The following is a 22,527-nucleotide window of genomic DNA, read 5'->3' on the forward strand; positions in this document are numbered from 1 at the left end:
TCTCTTCGATCTCTTGTACATTCTGTTGGTGATGCTTGCATCTATGGCTCCTGATCTCTTTTCTAGGTTTTCTAACTCCAGGGTTGTCTTTTTTTATTGTTTCTATTTCCATTTTTAGATCTTGGATGGCTTTGTTCATTTCCTTCACCTGTTTGATTGTGTTTTCCTATAATTCTTTAAGGGATTTTTGTGTTTCCTGTTTAAGGGCTCTACCTGTTTACCTGTAGTCTACTGTATTTCTTTAAGGGAGTTATTTATGTCCTTAAAGTCCTCTATCATTGTGATGAAAAGTTATTTTAAATCTGAAACTTGCTTTTCTAGTGTGACAGTGTATCCAAGACTTGCTATGGTGGAAGAATTGGGTTCTGATGATGCCAAGTAACCTTGGTTTCTGTTGCTTGTGTTCTTATGCTTGCCTCTCTGGAGCATGTCTGGAGCCCATCCTTCCTGTGATCTTGGTTGTGTCAGAACTCCTCAGAGTCCAGTTGTTCCTGTGATCCTGTGATTGCAGGATCCTGTGATCCTGAGGTCCTGGGTGTGTCAGAGTTCCTGGTAGTCAAGCTGCCTCTGGGACCCTGGGACCCTAGAATCCTGGGATCCTGGGTGTGTTAGAGTGCCTGGGAATGGAGCTTCCTCTGGGTATTGTGGGACTGGCTATGGAGTTCACTTGACTCTTACGTATTACCAAGTACAGTTAAAGCAAGAAGTACAACCTTGGCTATCTTGGAACACTGCTTCTTTGTGCTCTCAGAAAACATTTTCCAGAAAATTTGACCTCAGTGATGCTGGTCTCTTCTTATTCACCACTAATTTCTTTGCACCATCTAACCAGCATCAATTGTCCCAGTAGTCCCTTCTATTCTTGACTCTAAAGCCAGAGCCAAATAGACAAAACTGCTGTGTTCTGCTGCTTGCTGGAGCTGGAACATGTCCCTCCCCCCCCCCTGTTCTATTTTTTTTAAAAAAAGATGTGTTTATTTATTTATTTATTTATTTATTTATTTAATGTATGTGAGTACACTGTAGCTCTCTTCAGACACAGCAGAAGAGGATATCAGGTCCCATTTCAGATGGTTGTGGGTCATCATGTGGTTTCTGGGAATTAGACTCAGGACCTCTGGTAGAGCAGTCAGTGCTCTTAACTGCTGAGCCATCTCTCCAGCTCCCCCCCCCCCCACACACACACCTTGTTCTATTACTTTATCAATGCTGGAATTAAAATTGTGTACCACCACACCTGGACATAAGCTTTTCTTCACATAGAACTTGCTCTGTATAGGCTGGCCTTGAACTCAAGAGATCTGTTTGGGCTTTATTTCCTGGGATTAAAGGTTTGTACTACAAAGCCTGGACCTAAACTTGCTGGGTGGGATCTTGCCCCAAGGTCACCACTTCCTTAATTCAATTTGATATCCTTGAACACAGGATTCAGCTACCTTTCACTTCCTGCTGCCCCTTTAATACCATATATTTTATATTTTTCCTTTCTAAGCTTACTATGCTTGTTCAAAACACTCTTCATGAGATTTAACCAGAGAACAGTCTCTGCTGGGCTTTTTTGAGATTCCCTTTGTCAATGTAATTGACAACAATCTCTTTACCTTAGCCTAGGCTAGACTCTTCATACAAGGGTAAAAGCAGCCACATTCTTCACCAAAATCCCACAAAAACAGTCTCTAGGCCACATACTGAAATTCTCCACCTAAACCTCTTGGGCCCTCTCTGCACAGTTCAAATTACTCTCAGCAACAAAGTCTTCCATATTCCTACTAGGATGGCCCACTAAGCCCCATTTAAATCATTCTACTGCTTTCCAAATCCAAATTCCCAAAATATACATTATTCTAAACAAAAGCATGCTCAAGCCTATCACAGCAATACCCCAGTCACTGGTACCAACTTCTGTCTTAGGGTTTTACTGCTGTGAAACTGTGACCAATGCAAGTCTTATAAGGGACAGCATTTAATTGGGGCTAGCTTACAGGTTCAGAAATTCAGTCTATTATCATCAAAGCAGGAGCATGGCAGCATCCAGGCAGGCATGGTGCAGGCAGAGCTGAGAGTTCTACATCTTCATCTGAAGGCTGCTGGAATACTGGCTTTCAAGCAGCTAGGATGAGAATCTTATAGCCCATACCCACAGTGACACACCTACTCCAACAGGGTGACACCTTCTAATTGTGCCACACCCTGGGCTGAGCATATACAAACAATCACACTTGAGGAGCAAATTACAGGCCAGCCTGGGGGCATATGAGACCCAGTCTCAAAAACAAAGTAAAAAAACCAGAAAAACAAAACAGAAAACAAAAACAAAACAACCATTTTGTTGACTAGACAAATTTGGAAAAACCGATAACAGTATAAAGAGTCTGAAAACGGGTGACCAATGTTCCAACTTTTACAATGTGTGTTGCTAGGAGCTGAACCTCACTTTTTTTTTTATTAAAATTTGACCCCAAATAGTATTCAAATTTTAAAAAGTTAAAATTTTTTTAGAGCTGGCAAGATGGTTGGGTAGGTAAAAGCATTTGCCACTAACCCTAATAATCAACTCTAGGCCCCAGGTCCCACACAGTGGAAGGAAAGAACTGACTTTCCCAAGTTGTTCTCTGACTTATACACATACATACACCCCTAAAATACTATATTTAATTTTTGAAAGTTTAAATTTTATCACAAAATGTAGGTTTCCAGGAAATTCTAGAAAGTAAGGTAAGCTGATCATATTAGACCTATATTATATAATGTCAGTTAGTTGGAGCTGAGAAGTGACTCTTTTATAATGCAATCTTCAGGCTGCAGTGCCACAATATCTAATGTCTTACATCTGATCACTATATTTTTGTAGTATCTCCAGTTTAGGCTCCCTGGGCACTTAAGCTTATAGTTCCTATCACAGAATATACCTGAAGCATCATGAGGGAAAGGCAAAGAAGTGATAAAATAATAACCAACTTTCAAAAGAGTGTGGGTATGTTTGAAAGAGAAATGAGGAGAGATTAAAGAATTTTTAGGGGTTGGGAATTTAGCTCAGTGGTAGAGCACTTGCCTAGCAACTGCAAGGCCCTGGGTTTCAGTCCTTAGCTCCAGGAAAAAAAAAAAAAAGAGTTTTTAGATTCAAATACCTAAGTTTGACCCTGTGGGTAATTAATTGTGTTGTATTCAGGACACGTTGGTATAAAAGAACATGTAATTACATGGAGATACATTCAGAATACTGGTTATATAACAACATGTAACAAAAATTTTATATATGCAAAGACTAATTAGAAAAATAAAATACGATGTTCTTTGTGATTATTTGTGGATAACAAAATTAGGGAGTTTTTCTTTGTGTTTTTTATATCTTAAAAACTTATGAATGAACATAGTGTGCCTTTTATCCAGATAATTTTTTTGTGGTTATTGACTCAACGTTTTGAAGACAGGAGCTCAGTGGTCGAGTACTTGCCTAGTATATTGAAGACACTGGATTCAATCCCTAGCACTGCAACATACACATATATCCACCAAAAAAACAAAAGCCAAACCCCCAAACAACAAAGCCATGATAGGATCATTATCACAGGCCAGCCTCAGACTCTTGATCTTACTGCCTCAGCCTTCTGAGAAGTGGGACTACAGCGTGCACCCCCATTCCCAGTATTTAACATTCAAAAACCCATGGCAGGTGTGCTTGTAATACCTCACCTGCTAATATGGAGCATCGCAGCTCCAAAATGAGGAATAGCCAAGAGCAGGTGAGTCTTCAGGAACGTCTGGATCCGATGCAGCCCACACAACCTCACATTTTTCTTCCAACTACAAATTAGAGGTGAGTGACGATGTGTTCTCATATTTCCCTCATCCATCGCTCCACCCAAGACCACCCTACCATCGCCTACCAGGTCAACGCCTTTCGTAAGAGGCAATTCTTAAAGAACGGGATGCGCTGGAGCTCGCGCCAGAGGCCATAGTCGCGGTGCCAAGTGGCCAGCGTCATGGCCTCGCTGCCCTCCACAGGATGGACGTGCAGGATCCCAAACGGGGAGAAGATGTAGTGCTCAGGATTTACCTTGTCTGGCGGCACCACCACCAGCTTGTAAGGGCTGTTTTTAATTAAGACAACAACAAAAACCAAGTGTGGTGAGTGAGAACCAAAGAATTTGTGCAGATACCCCGAGGAGATCAGAGGAAAGCAGGGGGAAAGAAAAGGGAGATAGAAAGAGAGGCAGAAGAAAGTAGAAATGGGGGAAAACAGCAGAATAGTATTCAAACTAGAATGATTGGATGGAATCAATTTAAGCAAAAGACAGATGAAAAGAAAGAAAGATGGGGCTGGAGAGATGGCTCAGCGGTTAAGAGCACTGACTGCTCTTCTAGAGGTCTTGAGTTCAATTCTCAGCAACCACATGGTGGCTCACAACCATCTGTAACAAGATCTGATGCCCTCTTCTGGTGTGTCTGAAGACAGCTACAGTGTACTCACATAAAATAAATACATAAATAAATCTTTAAAAAAAAAAGAAAGAAAGAAAGAAAGAAAGAAAGAAAGAAAGAAAGAAAGAAAGAAAGAAAGAAAGATGGCATCTAGCCTGTTAGCTTGCTCCAAGGTTGTATCTCAGACACAGAACATCTCACAAAAATTAAGATAGCATCACATGTAAGCTGCAATACTATTTTATGAAAAGATAAAATTAAAAATCCTTCCATGATGATACTTTAATTTTTAAGACACGTGGGCATTTTGGAGATGTTGATCTCTCTCTGTGTGTAGGGTGAGTGGGAATGTTTTAATTGTAGCAATAATAGCCTGTGAGGGAGGTTGGAGAGGGAAGGATGGAGAGAGGAATTAGGGCGGGGTGGGTGTGTTGCTCAGTGGTAGAGCACTCAACTAGAATTTGTGAGTCCTACCCATCCAAACTCCATCCAAGAAAAAAACAGTTGAATCTAATGGGAGAACGTGAATGAATGCAGCTGATGTGGAATCCAGAGGTTTGGTTTTAAAGTCTTAGCAGCAAAAAAAAAAACAAAAACAAAAAAACAAAAACAACAACAACAACAACAACAAAAACCAAAAATCAAAATACAAAGAAATACAGGGAAAGAATATTTTAGTTTAGCCGGGCAGTGGTGGCGCACACCTGTTATCCCAGCACTCTGGGAGGCAGAGGCAGGTGGATTTCTGAGTTTGAGGCCAGCCTGGTCTACAGAGTGAATTCCAGGACAGCCAGGGCTATACAGAGAAACCCTGTCTCAAAAAAAAAAAAAAAAAAAAAAAAAAAAAAAAAAAAAAAGACCATTTTAGTTTAGTCTAAAATCAGGATGCTTTTGGAAGACCAAGTTTCCCTAACATTGAGATTTCAACATGTGATGCTTGCATTGGAGTTGGATAAGGTCAGCATTAAATGCGCTTCTGAAGCTATGAATAAATGTTTTCCTCTTTCTACAAAAGAATAAAGAGCAAAAGTAAGAAAGGCACAATTCAGGCAAGAGCTTGTAAAAGCAAAGTAGGGCAAAGAGGAGGCTGAGAAGGGAAGGCAGCTGGAACCCATGAGGCATGAGAGGTGTGTGGACAACAAGCAGAAGAGGGGGATAAACATGGAGACAAAAAACTAGAAGGCAGCATGCCAGGCATTGGAGGGCGCCGAGGAAATGCCCTGGATCCAGGCCCTTACTTAAAGTGCCGATCAGAAGCCACATTGAGATAAAGGAAGTGGATCTTCTTCTGGGACCAGTCTCTATTCAGAAGGGATTTCACCTGACTTCTCAAGACAGGAGTCCTAGAGCTTTTCTTCTTGAAGGCCTTCTCAGGAGCTTCAGAGGCAAGCTGAGGTCTGCATGACAAGACAAGTCAGGGAGAAAAGGCAGATCAAAGGGATCAGTGCCTAGGGAGATCCTTGCCATCACTAACCATGGAAAGCAGGCACTAGGTCAAGCGCCCGAGGGGACACAGCACTGCCAGAGTCTAGATAGTCTAATCTATACTCATGTCACATACGGAGCAATTGCAGTCCATCATGCATGCTGGTTAGCTAGAGTCAACTACAGCCTGGGTATGAAAAACTCTTCCTTCTGATAAATGATTCTACTAGACTGGTTGTGATTACTGCACTCAATGTTATATAACATTGTATAAAGTAATAGGAAGGTATTATTGCACCAGCTTATAGGTTTTGATATTCGACCAAGTCCTAATAACTGCTATATCTGTGATCATAAGAGAACATTAAGTTCAAGGCCAGCATAACCAACTTAGTAAAACCCTATCTCAAAAAGTACAAGTAGGACTAAAAATTTGACTCAGTAGTATAGCAGTTGCTTAGGGTGCATGAGGACTCAGGATGGATACCTAGTGTGACAAAAGTGAAAAATATATTTTCTTAGTAGTGAGGTCACATAAGTCACAAAACTAGAACTATTGGTTCCTGAACACTCCCTAGTGCCCAGTCTCAATTCTGGGCTCACTCTGTTTCCTATCATAGTACAAACAACTATTGTTCCCAGCTCCCCAAGCTGCTATGCCTAACTGCATGCTCAGCCCTGCCTAGTCCTAGTCTCATCACATCCTTCCTCCTTTGACGGAACAAATTGAGCTTTTCAGCTCTGAACTAACTCCCTTGGTTTCAGTTGCCTTCCCCCAAACCGTCTGCCAGTCTGGAGGACAGCGTGCTCTTTATTTTCTGCAAAGCTACTTTGTCATGTGTATGCTGTATTCCTTCTTGTTCTCCATATAATTTCCTCTTACTATAACCTGGTGATCCCTTTAGTCTATGAATGTAGGATATTTGATCACACTGAACCCCAAGATTGTGTCATTTACTGAAAAAAAAAACCTGTTTCTAATTGTGATGTGGCTCAGCCCTTTGATCACACCTTGAACCCCAAGATTGTGTAGAAAAACCTGTTTCTAGTTGTGGTGTGACTCAACCCTTTGCACACATCTTTAATCCCTCTGGCTGGAATATAGACACACCCTTAGTACACACCTTTAATCCCAAACAATGAAGGTAAAGTTAGTTTGTAAAAGGAAGAACCCATGTCTTAAAAGTGATGTCTAATCGAGCAGCAGAAAACATGACAAATCAGAGAAAGATCTGACAGAATAAGATCTGCCCAACTCTAGCGAGACGAGGAAAGGGAAGCTGCTTAAGAGAACAGTGCAGACAAAGAGGAAGGAGGAGGCTTTACCGAGACAGTGGACCAGAGACAGGTGGCAGAGATATTAAGCCAGACACAGGTGAAGACAGAATGAGTCAGAGAAGGAGAAGAAGCTGGAAGACGAGAACACACTGCCAAATCTAGGCTGAGGCCAAGCAGAGGAATTCAGAAGTCCAGAGAGGCAAGATTGAATCAGTCAGTTTGGAAAGGAGTTGGAGCCAGTACAGCTGAGTTGAACCAGCCAGTCAGAGCTCAGAAAGAACTAGAAAGGGTGAGCTTATTCAGGACCAAGTCTCGGAGGCTGAAAACATTTTAGGCCTAGATAAGACTGTGTGGAGGCTAGAAGCTTCTAGGACTGGGCATAGTTAGCAGACAGAGGCAGTGAGCCTCCCAGACAAGTACAACAGGAAAATAAAAGATATGTTAACACAGAGTACCTACATCTCAGATTCTGTGTCTTAAGGGCTGAAAAATATCCTTCTACTTTAATAAGAGTCTCATGTAGATGCCAGACTTACTTCAAACTCTGGTCCTAGTGTCTTTCTCTCTTTCGAGCCAGTGCTGATGAAGAGTAAGATGGCAATTCCACTGTCCCCCATTCATTTCCAAATGCACACTACAATCTGACTTCCTCAGCACAAAACTCAAAACAGCAGCATTTAGGACAACTAACTGCTGCCCCACTGACACACTTTCACCTCCTAGCCCACCTTACTAATCTAATCTCTATCCAAATTCTCTACTACTACTGTTCTCTCTCTCTCTCTCTCTCTCTCTCTCTCTCTCTCTCTCTCTCTCTCTCTCATCTCTCCTCCCCAATCCCGTCCCACCAAGAGTACACAGGCAATAGCCAACAGCCTTTTGTTGTATACTACTTACTACAATGTTAATTATACCTTACTTGTCCTAATGTCCCCCTTACCAAACTGTAAGACTTCAAAGGAAAGAACTAAGTCTATTTGGCTCACTTTTTACATTCCCAGCAGCAGGATACATCCAAGTAACAATTAAGTTATTAAATGAACCGGAACCTAGGAAGACAGTCCTGGAGAAGAGTAAACTGTAAACCTAGACCTCAGAGGATGATTGCCAAGTTCATGCAGGTATGAGAACTTGATTTCTTCCTGATCTATCACCCCATAGCTATTTCTGTTAATGTCTCCCAAAAGAGAAGTTAGGCTTGGGCCTAGGCTAGGGGCGGGAAGGAAGCTTGGCCAAGAAGATTGAAGACAAAATGTTGCCCTTTATAGTTCCTTCCTTCATAGTTCCAGGGACCTGTCCACTTCCACCATTAGTGATCTGAGAGTTCACCAAAAAGTCACAAATTGAGCCCATCATAAATTTAAGAACAAAAGCTGAGCAATTAAGTCATGCTTGATTACAGCATAGTTAGCTCCCCCCTCCCAAACAGTGAATGTGTCATAGACAAGCTACAAGAAAGGGAAAACCAGACCAGAGCGAGGAAGAAGTTCCTATACTAAAGAGCTCCTAGAAGGGATCTTTTGGGCATTCTGAAATCCTAGGATTTTGGAAGCCAGATCAGGGCACTGGAAGGAAAGAGACCCTTATTTACTCAAGGGGCCACCCATACTGTCAGATCAGGAAGTCGACTCACAGAGTCAGTGCTTTGTCTTAGATCTGGAATACTTCACATAAACCCATGAAGACAGACCACTCAGACAAGCACTCCCTAGAGTAACCAAAGACCCCATATACAATTCCTAGGACCAGCACAATACATGCCCAAAAGTATGTTTTGGCAAATATAAATGACCAAGAATATAAACCCTAAAGAAGCTTCTGGCACCTTCTGAGGAGACTGGAAACTGCAAGGTCAAGTCTTGGCTTTCTAATGGCTGCTGTTGATTTGGGTGTTTCCCTGTAGATTAGCACTGAGACTTTAGCTTTGGTTTTGCAAGGGAAAAGAAAAGGTGCAGCCTGGTCCAGCTCGATTTAGAGATGGGCTAATCTTGAAGAGCCATAGGCGCTGGTGCAAGAAGCCAGCGGCCATGCAGGCCCCTAAACTAATGCATTTCCCCCTCTACTTAAAGCCCCAAACCATGCCACTCACTTTCTCCCAGCAGGTTCCCCTTCTGCGAGTTCAATACCACTGCTTTCATACTGTACAGGGATGTCTGTAGCCAGTGCCAAGGGCAAAAGACTAAGGCTGTCCAGCCATGGGGTCTCTTCTAGGGCCACCTCAGCACCAACAATGCCCAGACAGTGCTGTAGCTCAGGCAGTGTCAATGGTCGTAGCCACGTGGCCAATTCCTTTTTTTGTTGCTGGTCCCACCGGGCCTTCACAAAAGGGCATGCTGAGTATGGGGGCCCTCGATGAAACCTCTTCATCCAGGGACCACAGTCAACATGGGAAGAACTATGTAACAAAGAACTGTCTGGGGGAAAGGCCTTGTCTATGGCATCTAGCAGGTCCAGCTGGAGCCGGGCTTGGACCCTGGGTGCCCAGCAGTACAGCTGCTCCAGGAAGGGCAGCAATTCAAGTTGCCCAGCCAGCATCTCGCGGTATGGAGGCAACAGGCCCAGTACTGCATGCAGATAGCGCCAAGCTTCACAACTGCCATCCTGCATCACAGCTGAGAACAGAGACTTAAGCTCAGACAGCAGCAGCTTCAGCATTTCCCGCTGCTCTGATTCAACCACTGCCTTAAGTTCCTCCTGTTTCTTCCGGCAGTGCCAAGAGTGTCCTTGTCCACTGCAGCTACATCCAGCGAGCCCAGACTGAAGGGTATCAAACCATGGACTTTTCTTTTCTTCCAGAATAAAGCGGAGGCAGGTATTCAACTGCTGTCGAACTGATCTTGCCCACAGCTCGGGGTTCAAATGCCAATTCCAGGTTTTTGGCTTCTGGGTCTGACCTGTGTGACCCAGCAGGGTCAGGGATGGGAGGGTGGGGGAGGGTAGGCTCAGGCTCTGGGCTTGTGCCAGTAGGGTAAGGACAGCAAGATGGATATAGAGGTGCAGGGCATAGGAAGACCAGTAGAGGGCCTTTACTGAGTCCTTCACCGTCAAGAACTAGCACAGGTCCAAGAAGGAGCCCTCCCTGCCCAGGATCTCCTTCCCACCCTCCGAGGCCTCGTCTTACCTGGCCTGCGGGATGTAGACAGCACGGGAAAGGAAGGGGGACTGGTCCGTGGATGAGGTTTCATTGCGGAGCTCTCCCTGCAGTGAATGAACTTAGGCTCAGTCGCAGTCACTTAACACGGAGACCGATAGACTCTTGTAAAGTCTTTGGAAAAACTGTGTTCACATCAGGAAACCTTCAGAGTGGAGGCTAGCAACCGCCTTGAAAAGGAAACACAAAGCGGTTGTCACACAAAGGGGTTGTCCTCAAAGACAGCAAAGCTCGAGTCACCTGAAACCTTCACTCTAAGACTGAGATGATTCAGAGTGCAAAGCCCACTGCTGGGTAGGGAAGCGGTTTAGGACACCTAGAGGATAGTGGCAGAAGACAGCTCTAGGCACGCCAGTGGGAGGGGCCTCCCTAGGCACTGGAAGACCTGAGCCACTGAGGGCAAGGGTGGCAGATTCCGAGCCAGAGCGGAGCGGAAGAACCAGCCGCACCACCTACTCCCAGCTGTTAGAACCGTTACAGAATCCTGGAGGCCCGAGCCGCAAACCGGAGCCAGAAGGAAAGTTCAACAGGCGTGTGGGAGGGGCCTGGGGCGGGACCCAGGCCACACTAGCAGACTGCTTTTAACCTGACACCCCAAAAGCACAAAGACAATCTGGCTGAATGAATAAGATTGATTTGGGACACTAACAGCATTGGGGCGTGGTCGTAGGAAGCCAGTGTAATCACCGGCACTCACCTGCTCACTGATTTTTCCCTCCCCATCCCTTGACAGCAATATCCAACCATCCCACCTCAACTCCTAACACGAAATCCGACTAAGACAAAAATCTTGTATCTCTCAACACGCTACATATCTAGCTGTGACTGAGACTCTAGGAGTGGTTTAATTATTTAAAAATAGAAACCCTACCTCTGTTATAGATTTTACTCTCTAGTGGAAATTTTGATAAGCCAGACAGTAAAAAAGAGTAGACTTGGGGGTGGGGGGTGCAGTAGGTCGTCCGATTTCAAAGATAGCAGATATCATGGGTGGGAGGCGTAGCTTAGTGGTACAACTCGTGCCTCGCATGCTCAAAGCCCTGGGTTTAGTCTCCAGTCTAGAAAGGAAAGCTGTCCTTGAAGTCATGATTCCCCTGCCTCAACCTCCTAAAGGAAAGGATTATGCTTATGTGTCCAACTAGAAGTTTAGTGTTTGCTATCACTATACTCACATTCAAGCTTAAGTATTCCCAAGACCATGACCAGCGTGTTCTGCTTTCCCTAAGGCTAAGGAAATAGTCTTTGCCTTCAGAGTCCAAGAGAGTTTACCACATCTGCCTAGGCCCATTACAGCTAGTGAGATGAAGTAGAGAAGAAATCACACTTCTTTATTAAGGGCACAACCTGGCAGTTGCCTGTGTCACTCCTTCACTTGGCCTGACCTAGGCAAAAGTAAAACTTCCATATCTAATCTTTTTGTTTCCCAGGGGTTGTGGTGGTTTGAATGAGAATGGCCCCATAGGTTCATATATCTAAATGTTTGGTCCCTTGCTGGAGCTGTTTGGGAAGGATTAGGAGGCATAACCTTGTTGGTTCATCTCACTGGTGTAAGGATTATATGCAAGTGTGAATACTTTTCTCCACATTGTTCTTGAAATTTTATTTCAAGTCTCTGCTCAGACATCCTCTTATAATGAATCCTTTAACTTCCCAGAAGTCAGCACTCTCCCATGTCCTGACCCTCTTTACCCCAAACTAATTTTATTCTGTACTTTGATTGCTATCTCATATACTCATTTGCTTATCTGTTTGCCCTGATTAAAAATATAAGCTCCACAGTGGCAGAGATTCTGATTGTCCTTAGTGCCTCTTACTCTGTCCTTAGTCCTTGGTGCAGAGAACTGTGAATAGATGCTTGTAAGATATTTATGGGAAAATGTATCAATGGATAACAATATTAATTGGTAAGATTAGTTCTGGGATCAGACTGCCTAAATTGAAATCTTTATTTTGCCACTTCACTTTTATTTTTGAAAATGAAAATAGTGTTTACTTCTTAGGGCAGTCATGAGGTTAAATGATGTTATGTATATAAAATATTTAGTCTCACAAAAATAGACTCTTGATATACTTGACATGAGTGAGACATAACAGGGTTCAGTGTGGGAACAAATAAGAGCATCAGTATCCCACCAACTCTTCTTGTGGGGAAACCACAAGTCAAAGGTCAAGAAGTTTACACTTTGACACAACTGTTTTCCAGACAGGCAAAAATAAATGGGTATTCTTTATTCTCAAATAATAACATTACCACCTGTTTGAGACTGGGTTTCTCTGTGTAACAGCTCTGGCTGTCCTGGAACTCAACTCTCTGTAGACCAGGCTGACCACAAACTCACCTCCTGAAAAAAAAAAAAAAAGGCAGGGTTTTCCAGAGAGATGTGTGTGTCTGTGTGTATATATGTATGTATAAGAGGGAAGAAGGGGGCTGAATTTGTTTCACACATGTGGAAGTTAGTGCTGCATCTTGAAGCAGAATTTTGACCTCTACACCTATGTCATGGCACCTGTGTCTATGTATATATGTATATGTATATATATATACACACAAAATTAATATAAATGTATCTAAATTTTTAAAAATTACTTCTTCAGGAGATTAGAGAAATGGCTCAGTAGTGAGGAACACCTGCTGCTCTTTCAGAGGATCAGAGCTGGATTCCTACTACCTGTATCAGTGTACATTTTCACATAACTTCAGCACCAGGGGATCTGGCTTCCAAGAGCACCACATATACACACATGCACGAATAAATGCAAAAAAATTTTACTTCTTGAGGTAGGGTATTGTTCTCATAAACAGGTAAATTTGTACTAGTGATTTTTCTATGACAACACATTTATTTTAGCATTCTTTTAAAATATTTATTCATTTAATGTATATGAGTACACCGTTGCTGTCTTCAGACACAACAGAATAGGTTCCCATTATAGATGGCAAGAAGAAATGGGGCTGGAGAGATGGCTCAGTGGTTTAGAGCACCGACTTCTCTTCCAGAGGATCTGGGTTCAATTCCCAGCAACCACATAGTGGGTCACAACCATCTGTAATGGGGATCCAATGCCTTCTTTTGGTGTGTCTGAAGACAGCAACAGTGTACGCTCATACATGAAATAAATAAATCTAAAAAAAAGTTATGTTTACTTTTCCTATATTGACCTTTACATATTAAATTCCAAGAGAACAACGACTGCACCCCTCTCATTTTTTTTAACCTACAGGTCTTAAGCTAACTTAACATCAGAGTTGTATGTGAATACACAGTGAGTGTGAGGTCTACCCAGAAAAAGCAAAGACAGCATTCAGAATCAGAAAAACATATTCAAGAATCACAAATAACATGTCCTTTTTATTGAAAATGTAAAGACAATAAAAAACCTCAAGAGGCTTAAAAATGAGTAAAGTCATGTGGGACCTGTTCAAACAAAGCTCCAGTTGTGATGCTGACTCTAAAGTCACAAAACCAATAAGCAAATGAGTGCTATGGTTATTTATAGTTTATATCAGAGCTGGCTAGTCTGGGAAATGAATCGGTAGATCTTTCTAAGGTCAAGTCTCTCTTCCTTAAAAACAGAACCCCTAATTTAGTTGGGCAAATGGCTGGAGAGAATAGGTATTACAATTCAGGCCTCCCTTATAACAAGATCAGGCCACATGAGAAATTTTTAACATGTAACATCTAGTATGTGTCCTTAAAGGGAGGAAGGCATGTCCCTTAACAACAAACTGCTCCATTCTCTTCCTTGGAATGATTTATGTGACAAATTCTACCTTAGGTTACAAGGATGAGGGAGATCCCCAGACACAACCATCAGAAAACCTGGAAGCAGCCTAAGTTTCAGATGATAGTGAAGCCACCACACCAGCTTTAGACTAGGCTTTTACTTAAATAAAAACCTGGCATGCTGCTGCTGTTTTTGACTCATTGCTATCATTAACTGAGCTGGGTTCCAACTAATCAAAAGAGATCTGGACTCAAGACAAAAGGCTGTTAGGAGATAGCTGCTATCATCTGTATTGTGAACATTTGAAAGTTTAATTTTGGTGCTGATAATAGAGGTTGAAGAGTTAAAGAAATAGTTATGGGGCTGCACAGATGGCTCAGTGGTCAAGAGCATTGGCTGCTCTTCCAGAGGACCGGGGCTCAGTTCCTAGCACCTACCTGGTAATTCACAACTGAACTGTGGTTCCAGAGAATCTGATATCCTGACACAGACATACATACAAGCAAAACAATGTGCATAAAAAATAAAAAGGAATTATTGAAAAAAATTTAAAGGAAATATTTACACACAATTATAGAACCTACAAATTGAAAGAGTAACCTGCTGTAAATAGGCCTTTGGATGATGATTGATCATACAGTGTTAGAAGATACTATCCATTGAATTTTAGGATTAAACAAGCATGTCGGGTTGGCATAGGAGCTTGTTCCTATAGTCCTAGCACTCCAGAAGCTAGGATGGTGTTGTGTAATAATTTCCTCTAACCAAACATTACATCTTGGAGGGAAGCTCCTTAAGATAAAGATGTAGGATGTTCTGAAGAGAATTGAAATACCCAATCCTGCAGGGGAACTCTTTAAAACTCAGGAAGTAACCAACTCAAAACTTTAAAAGTTCCGGAATCTGACCAGAAGCATTAGGCCCCTCCCTCTTCACACATATGCAGTAAGGACTGCTGAGAGACACTCTCAAACAAGATAAGCTGCCTTGGAACAGACACTCTCCAATCTGCAGAGCTGTTTTCAAAACATGCAGTGAGCCTGAAGTTCTAGGTCTTGCGAACTGTCATCCATGCTGGGTTGGGCTTTTGGTGATGTGCTCTGTTAGAGTCATTTCTAGTCCTAAAAATAACCCCTTATATATACACTCCTATAAGTAGCTCCAATAAATTCATGAGTTCAACAACTTAGACTATAATGATATCATTACTTTGGTCTGTGATCAATTTTCTACCTTGGATGAGTTTGCATCTCCAAGACCAACCTAGGCAATATAGGAAGAGCTTGTCTCAAAAACAAACAATACAATCTCAAACTCTAAATTACTGACAAAAGGTTACATTTGCAGAAATTCTATATCATCTGATAAAACAAACTTTCTCTTGATTTTTTCCATTGTTAATAATAAATTGAACAAGAAGGAAGCTAAAAGTTATGTACTAGTTGCTTTGACGAGGATACGATTTGAGTTATAAAGACATGGATTCTGTCCTCGTGAGGCACAAACCATTAAGAAGTGTCATACACCCAACACACAAAGAACTATATGAGCAGAATTCTGGGGAAAATGGCCTTATGGAAATGGTAATTGGATTAGGAAGTTTAGTAGGTAAAACAGGATTTCTCTCCTGCATCATATAACAGAAAGAAACAAATGCACAGGCCCTTAGAACAGTGTATGAAGGGACCAAAGGCCAGCCTGGCTAGAGCACAGAGAAAGTTGAACATGATTCAAGTCAACTCAACAAATAGGGTCAATAGCACTTTTAAGTTATTGTTAAGATAAAGCTGAGCCGGGCAGTGGTGGCACACACCTTTGATCCCAGCACTTGGGAGGCAGAGGCAGGTGGATTTCTGAGTTCGAGGCCAGCCTGGTCTACAGAGTAAGTTCCAGGACAGCCAGAGCTACACAGAGGAAACTTGTCTTGAAAAACCAAAAAGATAAAGCTGGAGATAGGCAGGACTGGATTATACACAGCCCTATAAATTGTGATGAAAACTCTAGGTTTTGGAAAGAACACTTCCATAGCATATAAAAAGCCCTGGTTTCAATCCCTACCACTAGCAAAGTTCTTGTTTTTATCATAAGAATCATTTTAAGCATACTTATTTCCTGACTGATGAGTAGATGGGTTAAAGGAGGTGCAAAAGTAGGCATAAGGAGAAAGCAGCATTGCAATAGTCCTATTGGAAGACCACAGTAAAGATAAAGAGAAACAGAACCAAGTGATATTTAGAAATGTAGAACGATGGAATCTGGCAAATAAGTGAGAGGATCAAAAGCATGTGCTTATGTTTCTAGCTTCTGCAACTAGATGAATATCAGGCATAACAGGAAAGTTTATAAGAAAAAATTAGGTTTGAGCTTTATATATATATGTGTGTGTGTATGTATAAAACCTTTATTTTATGTGCATTGGTGTTTTGCCTGCCATGTGGGTGCTGGGAATTGAACCTGGGTGTGCTCTGGAAGAGCAACCAAGGCTCTTAACCCCCATGCCAACTCTCCAGCCCCAAGCTGTTCTTGAGACAAGTGAAGATGTCAAGTGGCTTAAAGATCTAGAGTCATCAGTACCTAAAATGCAAAGTAGGAAAAAGAAACCATCCTCGAAAAATTCAAGAGAAAAAGAACATGACCTAGTGAAGGTTATGAAGAGGGTGAGCCCAATACAAAGGCTAGAACACCATAGAAAAGGATAGGAGTAAAACCTAAGACTGGGATCAAGACACTGAGAGAATGTCAATGAGGCACTAACTATAAACAGTATCAGATGCCACTGAGAGATGAAGTATGTAGAGGTCGAGGAAATTATCAATGGATGTAGAGATATAAGGTTACCAGGTGATCATAGTAAGTACTCTTTGAATACAGTTAGGGCTACAGAACCCAAACTGTACTAGTCTGGGGAATGGGAATGGAAAATGGCTTGCAAGGTGGATATAACCATGTCTGGGATACATCTGTAATGTGGTAAAAAAAAAAAAAAAAAAAAGGATGATAACCGGAAACTTGGTATAACTGTTTAACAGTGAAGTCCAACAGTGAATATGAAGTGAAGCATATTTAGAAACTGACAACAATAAATAAGAGGAAATTGGAAGCAGTCAAGTATGAAATGACTAGAACTCAAAGCCCCAAAATGGGCACTGGTAATGGATGAGGGTTTCTCACTATTTAGAAGGGAAAGGGAATGATGTGGATGGGCGAGTCAGCACTAGGATACTAGAGATTACCTACAGACAGTCGTTATTTTTCTTCAAGGAGGAATACAATGGCCTACAGAAAGGAAACAATAAGGGCGAAGAGGGTTACAGATACTGACTTAAAATAGTTATGTAGGGGAGTAAAGAACAGGTGGGTGCGTTTCATTTCAGCACTTGAAAAGTAGAGGGAAGAGGATTTCTGAAGTTCCAGGCCAGACAGGGCTACAGAGTGATAAACTGCTCAAATAAAAGACACGCACACACATGCCACTCAATGAGAGTCTGAAAGCCAAGATTCCATTTGAACTTAATCATGAACTCAACCTGGCATAACTATGCTCTACAGTGATCTCCTTAAGTAGTATTTAGTTGTTCAAATGCAGACATAAATGTTTCATAAGAGGGAAGGATGCCTACACAAAAAAATTCAGCTTTAGCAGAAAAATCTCTGGGGTTTAAGCTGGATAGTAACCCCAGATTGAAGGGATAGTGACTTCCTAAACCAAGCAGAAGGAATATGGTCAGTGAATAAAATGAAAGAAACAGTGTTTTGCTGTTTGATCTAGTAGCAGCATTCAGAAGACCGGGTGGTTTAGAATGATGACAAGAGACAACTAAATGGAATGAAGTGATCTTAACTACGGAATGGGCTGTCTGTATAAACATCAAAGCGTAAGTGCTGGATACAAGGACAAGAGCTATTGACGGGGAGGAGGGAAGTACATGGGAATAGTAAAACAGTGAGAAAGAAGGCTGAATGGATGAACAGCTTTAAAGCAAACAGACTATGCTGGGGAAGAGAGTAAAGCTCTGAAAGAGTGACAGATCACCGCTTCTGCCCTCCAGTGTCTGTGGCGTGGTATGACAATGGCAACACTTACTCCTGGTCTGGGTATGTAGGTCAGAGGTAGAGCCCTTTTTTAGCATGTACAAAAACCTGAAGCCAAACCAACAAACTACACAAACCAACCAACAAAACTATCCCTGCTAGGTGGTGATAACATACACCTTTAATCTCAGCCCTCAGGAGGCAGAGGCATGTGGATCTCTGTGAGTTTGAGGCCAGGTTAGTCTACAGTGTTTCAGGACAGTCAAAGCTACAGAGAAACTCTGTCTCAAAAACCAAAAAAACAAAACAAATAAGTCCTGTGTGTTGTGCTTGAGAACACTGCCCTGCTCTTGCTACGACAATGGCTATCACTTTCCGACAAAACCTGAAAACGATCGGCAGCTATGGAAAGCGGACAGTAGGAATGGGCTTTCTCTTAAGTGTTGAAGAAACTGGAGAGGAGACTGAAAGCAGAAAACAGCTGACAGGTCATACTGAGACACACTGGCTTCTGCACTGGAGGCAGACACGGTACAGATAATGCTGGGTGTAAGAGCTCTCTAGACTGAGTGTGGGGGGGTACAGGTGTAACCCTGTCACTTGGAAGTAAAGGCCAGCTAATTTGAATCCAAGGTGTGAGACTGCATAGTGAGACCATCTCAAAAACAAAAGGAGACCAAAAAAAAAAAAAAAAGCTCGGTAGTTGGGAGAACAGGCTTCGGGCATACCCGTTCCCTGGTGCTCGGTAGTTCGGAGAATAGGCTTCAGGCATATCCGTTCTCTGGTCTATTTCCAGCAATTACTAATTATGTGTGACATGGGAAGAAAAGACACACAGCCATTCACAGCACATGTTTATTGAAAGGATACAGACAGATGCTGATGTAGCGCTCTCAGCAGCCACACAATATCCTGGGCCTCCACCTTCCTGGTTTTGGGAATTAAGAAGTTCATAAGCTGCTCTACTCACGTTTGTACTTAGTCAAGGAGTCAAATTAATCACGTAGACAGGTCACTCTTTAGGGAAGCTCCTGGTCAGCAATTTTTATATGCCTAAAGAATTATCTAGCAATCAGTTGTAGCCCAAGTCTGTAATTGCAATACCTAGGAAGCTGAGACAGGAGGATCACAAGTTGAGGGTCAATGGGCCCACAGCAAAACCACCTAAAAGGGAAAGGAGAAAGAAACAAAGAAAAGAAAAGCAACAGTGACACACCAAAATCTACTTTCCAAGAATGTGTAAGACAAGGCTCTCCTAAGGTCTGTTTTCTTGCTTCTTTACCTGTTTAATAAAAAATAACAGCCATGGCTACACAGAGAAACCCCATCTCGGAAAAAAACAAAACACACACACAAAAAAAAAAATTAAAAAAAAAAACCTCCTAGTTTTGCAATTAAAAGGAGTATGAATGATAAAATTTATACAAAGTAATTTAACAGACACAAGTTAGAGTAGCAGCCTGCTGTAGTGGAAAAAATATCAGGCTTAATGTCCCAGCTGCACTTTATACACTTTATAGTCTTGATACAACAGTGCACACTGCTTTTGAACTCACAAGTTTTGGCCTGTTAAGTGCTAGCATTTCAGGCATGTATAACAAGCCTTGGAGCAAGATCTGCCTCTCAATATGGAGTCAACTAAGATTTTCAATTTTTTTGGCTGGCCAACACTTGGGAAGTAGAGGCAGGAGTACCAGGAGTTCAAGATCATCTTTAGTTACAATTTCCAGGTCAGTCTTAGGTACATGAGACCACATCTCAAAAAGAAATAAAGAAATAAAGAAATAAATAAAATGCCTATTTCTGATCTATAGGTGGAGGGGGGGAGGGGGCAGAGAATCTGCTCTGTGAATGGTTGGTTTTGACTGGGAATTTAATTTCTCTGTTTAAAAAAAAAAAAAAAAAGCCGGGCGGGTGGTGGTGGTGGTGGTGGTGCACGCCTTTAATCCCAGCACTCTGGGAGGCAGAGGCAGGCGGATTTCTGAGTTCAAGGCCAGCCTGGTCTACAGAGTGAGTTCCAGGATAGCCAGGGCTATACAGAGAAACCCTGTCTCAAATAAAATCAAATCCAAAAGGAAAAAAAAAAAGAAAAAAAAAAAGAAAGCTGGCTGCCTGTTGCAATACTGGAAGGGATGGGATGGGATTACGGGAAGCAGCGAGGAGGAATTGGGTAGCTTAGTTGTTAAGAGTTCCTGCCTTCTACCCTGAAGATGCTGTCCTAGATCAGCGCCACAGACATAGCCCGGCTGCCCAGTGGTGCCTGTGACATTAGGGCAAAGAGCAAGTGGCTATTTCTACGCTCAGCGTTCAGAAGCCAGTGAGCCCTAAGAATGGTTTGTAGCCTGACATTTAAAAAAAGAAAAAAAGAAAAACAGGCGGGTGTGGTGATACACACCTGTAATTCCAGCATTTGGGAGGCAGAGACAGGTGGATTTCTGAGTTCAAGGCCAGCCTGGTCTACAGAGTAAGTTCCAGGGCAGCCAGGGTTACACAGAGAATCCCTGTCTTGAAAAAAAACCAAAGACTCATAACATGCAAACCCAAAGCTAAGGTATATATGTTACCAAATTCGCAAAAAGAAAAAGAAAAAAAAAGAAAAAAAAAACCTTCCTGCCTGACAAGCACAAGTGCTTGAGTTTAATCTCCTGTAAAACAGTAATAAATGCAGGCCCCATGCTGGTGCTTGCCCTGCAGGCTGATATCCTTGAAGCCCCACATGGTGGGACAAGCCACATCCTCCTTCCTTCCCCATCCCCACTCGAGGAATGAAGTCATGGGAATGGCAGCTGCCAGGAAAGCTGCCTGAATACACACGTGAATCCCACAGAGGGGGTGGGGGAGAAGCTGGCATTGGGGTAGTTTGAGTGAGAACACCGTAAGGGCAGGGTAGAGAGCTGAACCAGGACACTAGACAAGCAGTGATGCACTAAGAGGGGATCACAGACTGCATCTAACCATCCCTCCCTAAAGCCAGCTCCCTCTCCCTCAGGTTCTCTTCTTGAGGTTTGACTAAAGCTGTCTTCCTGACTGACTCTGAAGACAAGAAAGCCCTTCTTTGTTTAACGTCTTTATTGCTAATTTCACAAAGGCAGGAAATACTAAGAAAGTAAATTGGGGAAATGGTCAACATTCCTGAATTCTTAGGGGCTTGTCTTTGTTCTGCAGTCACTGATCCCCTAGGAAGCAGTGGCTAAAGTCAAGGGGGTAGTTTTCTTCCTGCTTTGGTTGTTTGATATTACCTTCTTCCCCTAGATCCACAGAAATTCTTTTTGATTGACAGCTGAGAATAAAAATTAGTTATGAGCCAATGTATATTCAGGTCCTTGAGTTAGTCCCAAGCCAAGGACAGCCCCCGAGGGCTCTCCTTTTGGAACCAATTTCCCATTGCTATTACTAACCTTAAAACACTACCCATAATCCCTGCTTTTGCTGGGGTGCTGAGAATGCCAGTTGTCCTTCTACAAGAAGGCAATACATCACCCTCCAGGGCTAAAGGCAGTATACATGCACTAGATGACAGGATAAAGGATAGTACCAATAGATAAAAGTTCTTGCCCAGGAAATTAACCAGAATATAAAAACGGGTTTATTGGCTCCAAGAAAAGAAGCAACAGCACCCAGTTTTCAAGCTCAATCTCTCTGTACACATTTACATAAACCAAAGGTCCATAGAGGAGCCCATCCAAGCACCTTCGCTTCTGGGGCCAGGGACGGCTAGCTGCCTGGTGACGCGTCTCTGCTCTGTTCTCCAGGAGCACCGGGTGCGGCTGTGGCAGCCTCGTAGTCCGCGATGCGGCGCTGGACCAGGGCGGGCATGAGGTGCACATAAGCGGCCATGAGGCGGTGGTTAGAATGGATGAGTTTCCCGGCACAGCTGTGCAGGCAGGCCTCCTGGAAGGAAGACGGATGCAAGTAGAAACTAAAAGGAGTCCTGTCAAGCCCTCCTCCTTCCTTCCCGGTGCCCAGCCGAGGACTGAGGTCATGAAAGAGAGGGGAAGCGGGGATGGGGGCGGTGTACGGCACGTTGTCAACTCTAGGACCCCCTCACCCCCAGTCTCCACCTCCTCAGCATCCAGAGCTCGGTGGTGCAGGCTGGGCACACAGCGCTGGAAGCACAGCTCTGTCATCCGATTGTAGACCAACAGGAAGTCCCGCAACTGAGAGAAAAGGGAACCAAGACTTCACCACCGCCGAGGCTTCCCGGGGTGCGCAGCCCGCCTCCCCCTCCAGGGGTTCTTGCGCGAACCCCTGGAAATCAACCGCGCGTCTAACCCAGAGAGCATCCTAGCCCTCACTCACGTTTCTCAGTTGCTGCTGCTGCTGCTCCATTATGCCAAGGGCTCACAGCCCAAGTCACTTCCGCCCAGAGGGTGGGTGTCTCGGAGTCACCCCGGAAATATACTCTTGCCACTCACCCAGAGCTTGAAGGGCGTAGCTCCAGGCTCGACCCGCCCAGCACTGCAAACGTCACTTCCGCCCTTTTTCTCTGCGAC

At 43.1% G+C, this 22,527-nt stretch overlaps 2 protein-coding genes and 1 non-coding gene across 6 annotated transcripts in view; 1 reads left to right on the forward strand and 2 right to left on the reverse strand.

Moving 5' to 3' along the window:
* The window catches only part of Dnhd1 (dynein heavy chain domain 1), a 62,891-nt gene extending 52,312 nt beyond the window's left edge, over nt 1-10,579 (reverse strand). The window contains 5 exon segments of the mRNA XM_052155431.1: nt 3,694-3,804; nt 3,888-4,091; nt 5,661-5,819; nt 9,215-10,019; nt 10,247-10,579. Coding sequence (XP_052011391.1) covers nt 3,694-3,804; nt 3,888-4,091; nt 5,661-5,819; nt 9,215-10,019; nt 10,247-10,310 — 1,343 coding nt within the window. The 5' untranslated portion in view covers nt 10,311-10,579.
* An 8,296-nt stretch (nt 10,580-18,875) lies between these two features.
* On the reverse strand, nt 18,876-22,471 carry Timm10b (translocase of inner mitochondrial membrane 10B). 4 transcript variants are annotated; one of them, XM_052155449.1, is made up of 4 exons: nt 22,334-22,468; nt 22,096-22,191; nt 21,725-21,925; nt 18,876-19,198 (listed from the first exon to the last, which is right to left on the reverse strand). In XM_052155449.1, the coding sequence occupies exons 1-3, from the start codon at nt 22,361-22,363 to the stop codon at nt 21,749-21,751; spliced, it is 303 nt and encodes a 100-aa protein (XP_052011409.1). In that variant the 5' UTR covers nt 22,364-22,468; the 3' UTR covers nt 18,876-19,198; nt 21,725-21,748. The 4 variants fall into 4 exon arrangements, with proteins under 4 accessions (XP_052011409.1, XP_052011417.1, XP_052011402.1 ...); XM_052155457.1 differs by lacking the exon at nt 18,876-19,198 and adding an exon at nt 20,652-21,314 and having other exon boundaries at nt 22,334-22,469; XM_052155442.1 differs by lacking the exon at nt 18,876-19,198 and having other exon boundaries at nt 21,598-21,925.
* LOC127676531 (small nucleolar RNA SNORA43) lies at nt 20,247-20,385 on the forward strand. Its single transcript, XR_007976004.1, has one exon. It is a non-coding gene; the product is annotated as a small nucleolar RNA SNORA43 (small nucleolar RNA).
* Nucleotides 22,472-22,527: the final 56 nt, after the last annotated feature.

The sequence above is a fragment of the Apodemus sylvaticus genome, chromosome 1, assembly GCF_947179515.1.
Source record: "Apodemus sylvaticus chromosome 1, mApoSyl1.1, whole genome shotgun sequence".
In the NCBI taxonomy this organism is placed as follows: Eukaryota; Metazoa; Chordata; class Mammalia; order Rodentia; family Muridae; genus Apodemus; species Apodemus sylvaticus.

Coding starts and splice junctions, on each gene's coding strand:
- Timm10b (XM_052155449.1), bottom strand. CDS start 22,363: ATGGAGCAGCAGCAGCAGCAACTGAGAAAC. Junction 22,192..22,333: donor AGCAGCAGCAACTGAGAAAC/GTGAGTGAGGGC, acceptor CTTTTCTCTCAG/TTGCGGGACTTCCTGTTGGT. Junction 21,926..22,095: donor GAGCTCTGGATGCTGAGGAG/GTGGAGACTGGG, acceptor TCTTCCTTCCAG/GAGGCCTGCCTGCACAGCTG.